Below are 7,318 nucleotides of genomic sequence, written 5' to 3' on the forward strand. Positions count from 1 at the left end.
TTAATTAAAATATTTTAAAAAGCAGGACAAAAATTTAACATTTTGTATGATTGTACCTACATTAAAATATGTCTAGAAAATGCAGCCAGAGGAAACAAAAACTCATTGCCTCAAATTGCCCTAAAGCCCAGGGCACTGCCCATGGCCAGGGAGGGTGAGTCCTGGAAGCACAGAGGCTGCTGACTCCCAGCCCCCAGTGCCTGGTTTCTCCCTTCACATGAATGCAGGTCCCAGCATCTCGTGATTGATGGGAGCAGCCCTGGCCCACTTGGAGACTGGCCTCTCCTCTTGGAAGACTGGAAGATGCTCATGGATGCTGGATGCGAGGTATCCTGAGGGCTCTGCAGATCTCCTGTGGGGCTCACACGGGGGCCAGAGCCTCAGCCTCTGAGACCTGAAAATGGAGTTGGCAGGATGGGTGGGGTAGAGAAGAAAGTTCTCGGGATGTCCTGGCACTTTTTTTCCTGTATTTTGGATTGGATATGAAATGTGTCTTTTGGCTTTTGGCACAATTAAAATCCAAGAAGGGAACAAGAAATTTCATTTTTGTTGCTATTTGCTTTTCTTTTTTTCTCCAGAAAAACAATATTTGAATAATTGGCAGCACACCTGGGTGAGGGCCAACTTCTTATTGCATCTCTACAGGGTGAAAAGCAGGGAGTGAGAAGTCAAGCTCTCTTGGGTCTTTTAATGAGTGTACCGATCCCATCATAAGGCTCCACCCTCATGGCTTAATTACCTTCAAAGGCCCCAGTCCTACTATCACATTGGAGGTTTTCGCTCTTGTTACCCAGGCTGGAGTGCAATGGCGCGATTTCGGCTTACCGCAACCTCCACCTCCTGGGTTCAGGCAATTCTCCTGCCTCAGCCTCCTGAGTAGCTGGGATTACAGGTATGCGCCACTATGCCCAGCTAATTTTTATATTTTTAGTAGAGACTGGGTTTCACCATGTTGACCAGGATGGTCTCGATCTCTTGACCTCGTGATCCACCCGCCTCGGCCTCCCAAAGTGCTGGGATTACAGGCATGAGCCACCGCGCCCGGCCTACAATGTGGTTTTGATACCTGTATGCATTTTGTAATGATCAAATCAGGTAATTAGCATATTTTACATTACCTCAAACATTTACTATTCCTTTGTGGTAAAAACATTAAAAATATTCTCTTCCAGGTATTTTGAAATATATAATACAATATTAAATATAGCCACTCTACTGTGCAATAGAATCCAAGACCTTATTTCCGTCTAACTGTAAATTTGAACAAATTGACTAACTTCTCTTTCTCCTCTCACCCTTCCCCAAAAGCCAGTGATAACCACCTTTCTACTCCTTACTTCTATAAATTCAACTTTTTAAGATTCTACATATGAGTGAGATCATATTATATTTGTCTATGTCTGGCTTATTTCACTTAACATAATGTTTTCTAGATTTGTCCATGTTGCAGCAAATGACTGAGTTTCCTGTTCTTTTAAATATAGGTGAATACATATGTGTGTGTACATATATATATACATTTTTCTTTATATATTTTGTAAATTAGTCTTTCTTTGACGTCTGATTTGCAAAGGTATTCTCCCATTCCCTAGTTCGTTTCTGTACTCTATTGGTTTCTTGCTATGTAGAAACTTTTTAGTTTGATATAATCCCATTTGTCTGTTTCATTTTTATTGTCTGTGCTTTTGAGGATAAATCCAAAAAGCCTCGGTCCAAGTATATGTCTTGAACATTTTTCTCTAGGTTTTCTTCTAGAAGTTTATTGTTTTGTATCTTAAATTTAAGTATTTAATCCATTTTGAGTTGATTTTTGTGTATGACCAGAGACAAGGGTATAATTTCTTCTGTATATGAATATCTAGTTTTTCCAATACCATTTACTTAAGACATGGTCCTTTCTCCATTGCCTGTTTTTGACATCTATGTTGAAAATCAGTTCACTTTACAAGCGTAAGTTTATACGTGGGCTCTCTATTTTGTTCTATGAGTGGGTCTATGAGCCTGGAGACTATTTTAATGCTAGTAGCATGCTGTTTTGGCTACTTTAACTTTGCAGTATATTTTTATATCAGGTGGTGCAATATCTTTAGTTTTGTTCTTTTAACTCTAGATTGCTTTGGCTATTTTGGATAATTTGCATTTCCAAACATACTTTAGGAATTTTTTTTTCTATTTCCATGGATAATGTCATTGGACTTTCAATATGGATTTCATTAAGTCTATAATTATCTTGGGTAGCATAGACATTTTACTAGTATTAATTCTTCTAATCCATGAATGTGGAATATTTTTCTATATAATTGTTTCCTTTTCCATTTCTCTCATCAATGTTTTATAATTTTCAGTGAAGAAATCTTTCACCTCCTTGAATAAATCTATTATTAACTATATTTTGTAGCTATTCAAAATGAGATAGTTTTCTTTTTTAGACAGTTAACAATCAGTATATAGATATGCTCCTTATTTGTGTATGTGGATTATATACCATATGACTTTACTGAATTTGTTTACCAGTTCTAAGAGTTTTTAGTGGAGTCTTCAGAGTTTTTTCTATATCAGATTATGTCATTTGCAAACAGAGATAATTGAATTCTCTTTCTCCAATTTGGTTGCCTTTTATTTATTTATGTTTTATAGTTGCTTTAACTAGGACTTGTAGTACAATGTTGAATAGAAGTGATGAAGTGGGATACTTGTGTTGCTACAGATATTAGAAGAAAAGCTTTCACCTTTACTTTGTTTAATGGAGTATTAGCTGTGGGCTTGTTATATAGAGCCTTTATTGTACTGAGATACCTTCTCTCTATACGTAATTCACTGAGCATTTTTATCTTAGAGAAATTATGATTTTTGCTAAATTATTTTTCTGCATTTATTGAAATAATACATGTTTTTTTTCCTTGATTCTGTTTGGGTGATTGACTTGAATATTTTGAATAAAGTGGGATGCAGTCAACTGGATTATGGTGAATAATCTTTTTACTGTGTTGTATAAGTCGATTTACTAGTATTGGTTGAAGATCCAGGGATATTAGCTTGGATTTGTGTATTTGTGTGTGTATGTGTGTGTGTGTCCTTGTCTGGTTTTAATATTACAGTAATACTGGCCTAAAATAATGCATTTGAAAATATTTCCTCCTCTAAAATTTTTTGAAAGAATAGAGTAGAATTGATATTGATTATTCTTTAAATGTTCAGTAGAATCTAGCAGTGAAGACTTCAAGCTTGTAATTTCTTTGATGAGTGACTTTTCACTACAAATTAAATCTTGCTACTCATTATTGGTATATTCAAATTTAGTATTTCTTTATGATTTGATATTGGTGGGTGGTATGTTTCCAGGAACTTATCCATTTCTTCTAGATTATCCAATTTGTTGTTATATCAATGTTCAAATTTTCTTTTATTGACTTTTATATTTCTGTAACTACAGTTATAATGCCTCCTTTTCCAGATAGAAATTCTAAAGGTAAATAATACAATAATTGAACTAAAAATGTCAACAGAAAGCTTCAACAGGAGATTTGGTGAAGCAGAAGAAAGAATGAGTGAGCCAGAAGACAAAATGTTTGAAATTATCCAGTCAGATGAACAAAAAAATTTTTAAAAAAGGAAAAGGATACTTACATAATAAGAGTCCCATAATCAGAAGAAAGATTAAAATATGTATAAGGTATATTTAAAGAAATAATGGCTAAAATGTTCCTAATTTGAGCATAAATGCAAACACTCAGTTATAAGATGGGAAAAGGTTCCAATCAAATTCAGCACTAAGTGAAGTATTAATATATCTAATACTCAAACTACCAAAAATCAAAGACAAAAAAATATATTTAAAAAGCAGCAAGATATAAGATACACCACAAAGAAGGAAATGCCAATATGGCTATCACAGATTTCTCAGTAGAAACCTTACAGGCCAGGAGATAGTGAAATAATAAATTTCAAAGTGCTGAAGCTAAAACACCACCCATTAAGAATACTTTATCCAGCAAGTCTGTCTTTCACAAATGAAGAAGTGAAAACAATTTTCCCAAACAAAAGCTGAGAGAATTTATCATGACCAAAATGATCTTACAAAAAATACCTAAGAAGTTATTCAAGTTGAAAGAAAAGAACACTATGGAGTGACATTAAAAACATTTGAAAGTATAAAACTTATAGGTAAAAGTAAGTACACAGTCAAATTCAGATTAGTTTAAAACTTCAATGAGATGTTAATTACTTACATATTTAGTGCAAAGTTTCAAAGACAAAACTATTAAGTATAATATAATTACAGTAACTTGTGAAGCGAAAGGCAGTATAAAAAATATAAATTGTGACACTATAAATTCAAAAGTTTCGGAGGGGTCTGGACTGAGGTTAAAATCTAACCCTTTATATTTTTTGCAATCAAAGTTAAGCTATTATCAACTTAAAATAATGTTATAAGATTTTTTTAAGATGGTGGTAACTACAAAGCAAAAACTTAAAATAGATACACTAAAAACAAAAGGCAATAAATCAAAACACACTAGCGAAGAAAGCCACTTAATTCCAAAGAAAGAAAGTAAAGGAAGAAGAAAGAAAAAGAAAGGCTCTTTCTTCCAAAGGAAGAGAGTAAGGGACAAAGAAAGTGAAAAAAGAAAGAAAGAACTTAGAAAATAACAAAATGACAGCAGTAATTTATTCAGACAGATAATCCACAAAGATACATTGAATGCATACTACACTCTAGATGAAACAGAATTAACAAACATTTACAGAACATTTCATCCAATAGCAGCAGAATACACATTTCTCTGAAGTACACATGGAACATTCTTAGGGAAAGATCATATAACAGGCCACAAAACAAATATCAATAAGTTTAAGAAGGTTGAAATCATGTCAAGTATATTTTCTGACCACAATGATATAAAACTAGAAAACAAAAACAGAATTTTGTAAAATTTAGAAATACATGAAAATTAAACTACATGCCCTTGAACCAATGTGCCAATGAAATAATTAAAAATGAAATTGAGCTCTCCTCCTTCGGCGGCGTCCACGGCGCGAGCCACAGTGCACGGGGCTAGCCATCGAGAGGGCGTGAGCGGCGGCGCTGCCTGCAGCCTGCAGCCTGCAGCCTCCAGCCGGCCGGCAAGCTAGTGCGCGTGCGCGGCGGCGGCCTCCGCGGCGACCGGAGAGCGGAAGGACCGGCGGACGAGTGAGCGAGCGAGTAGTGTGAAGCGCGAGGCGAGGCCGAGCCGCGAGCGACATGGGGGACCGGGAGCAGCTGCTGCAGCGGGCGCGGCTGGCCGAGCAGGCGGAGCGCTGCGACGACATGGCCTCCGCCATGAAGGCGGTGACAGAGCTGAATGAACCTCTCTCCAGTGAAGATCGAAATCTCCTCTCTGTGGCTTACAAGAATGTAGTTGGTGCCAGGCGATCTTCCTGGAGGGTCATTAGCAGCATTGAGCAGAAAACCATGGCTGATGGAAGTGAAAAGAAATTGGAGAAAGTTAAAGCTTACCGGGAGAAGATTGAGAAGGAGCTGGAGACAGTTTGCAATGATGTTCTGTCTCTGCTTGACAAATTCCTGATCAAGAACTGCAGTGATTTCCAGTATGAGAGCAAGGTGTTTCACCTGAAAATGAAAGGTGATTACTACCGCTACTTAGCAGAGGTCGCTTCTGGGGAGAAGAAAAACAGTGTGGTCGAAGCTTCTGAAGCTGCCTACAAGGAAGCCTTTGAAATCAGCAAAGAGCAGATGCAGCCCACGCACCCCATTCGGCTGGGCCTGGCTCTCAACTTCTCTGTGTTCTACTATGAGATCCAGAATGCACCCGAGCAAGCCTGCCTCTTAGCCAAACAAGCCTTTGATGATGCCATAGCTGAGCTGGACACACTAAATGAGGATTCCTATAAGGACTCCACGCTCATCATGCAGTTGCTGCGAGACAACCTCACCCTCTGGACGAGCGACCAGCAGGATGAAGAAGCAGGAGAAGGCAACTGAAGATCCTTCAGGTCCCCTGGCCCTTCCTTCACCCACCACCCCCATCATCACTGATTCATCCTTGCCACAATCACTAAATATCTAGTGCTAAACCTATCTGTATTGGCAGCACAGCTACTCAGATCTGCACCCCTGTCTCTTGGGAAGCAATTTCAGATAAATCATGGGCATTGCTGGACTGATGGTTGCTTTGAGCCCACAGGAGCTCCCTTTTTGAATTGTGCAGAGAAATGTATTCTGATGAGGTATTTCATTATGCCTGTTGATCTATGGGAAACGCAGGCGAAAATAATGGGGGAGATTAGAAAGAATTAGCCAACACAGGCTACAGTTGATATTTAAAAGATCCATTTAAAACAAGCTGATAGTGTTTCGTTAAGCAGTACATCTTGTGCATGCAAAATGAATTCACCCCTCCCACCTCTTTCTTCAACTAATGGAAAACTGTTGAGGGAAGCTGATACAGAGAGACAACTTGTTCCTTTCCATCAGCTTTATAATAACCTGTATAACGTGAGGTTTCAGTAGCACCTTGTTTTTGCCTCTTTAAATTATGACGTGCACAAACCTTCTTTTCAATGCAATGCATCTAAAAGTTTTGATACTTGTAACTTTTTTTTTTTGGTTGCAATTGTTTAAGAATCATGGATTTATTTTTTGTAACTCTTTGGCTATTGTCCTTGTGTATCCTGACAGCGCCATGTGTGTCAGCCCATGTCAATCAAGATGGGTGATTATGAAATGCCAGACTTCTAAAATAAATGTTTTGGAATTCAGTGGGTAAATAAATGCTGCTTTGGGGAAAAAAAAAAAAAGAAAGAAATTGAAAAATTTATTGAGACAAATTAAAATGGAAATAGAACACGCCAAAACCTATGGGATACAGCAAGGGTCATTCTAAAAGGGAATTTCACATCAACAAATGCCTACATGAGTTAAAGAAAAAAATCTAAAGCAAATATCACAACTAAAAGAAAAAAAAACAGAATTTTGTAAAATTTAGAAATACATAGAAATTAAACTACATGCTCTTGAACGAATGTGCCAATGAAATAATTAAAAATGAAATTGAAAAATTTATTGAGACAAATTGAAATGGAAACAGAACATGCCAAAAACTATGGGATACAACAAGGGTCATTCTAAAAGGGAATTTTATATCAACAAATGCCTACATGAGTTAAAGAAAAAACCTAAAATAACCAAATATCATAACTAAAAGGACTAGAAAAAAAAAGAGCAAACTAAAACCAAAATTAATGGAAGGAAATGATAAAGATGAGAGCAGAAATAAATAACATAGAGACTAAACAAGCAATACACAATTTAAGAAGA

General features: G+C 36.8%; 1 protein-coding gene across 1 annotated transcript; it reads left to right on the top strand.

Annotated features, from left to right (window-relative positions):
• The first annotated feature begins 5,242 nt into the window (after nucleotides 1-5,242).
• On the top strand, nucleotides 5,243-6,759 carry LOC105734028 (14-3-3 protein eta). The gene has a single exon (XM_012476729.3). It carries the CDS (start codon nucleotides 5,243-5,245, stop codon nucleotides 5,981-5,983), a length of 741 nt encoding a protein of 246 aa, XP_012332152.2. The 3' UTR covers nucleotides 5,984-6,759.
• The last annotated feature ends 559 nt before the right edge of the window (nucleotides 6,760-7,318 follow it).

Source organism: Aotus nancymaae, unplaced genomic scaffold, assembly GCF_030222135.1.
Source record: "Aotus nancymaae isolate 86718 unplaced genomic scaffold, 86718_ANA_hifiasm-v0.15.2.pri h1tg000022l_1, whole genome shotgun sequence".
Taxonomy (NCBI): domain Eukaryota; kingdom Metazoa; phylum Chordata; class Mammalia; order Primates; family Aotidae; genus Aotus; species Aotus nancymaae.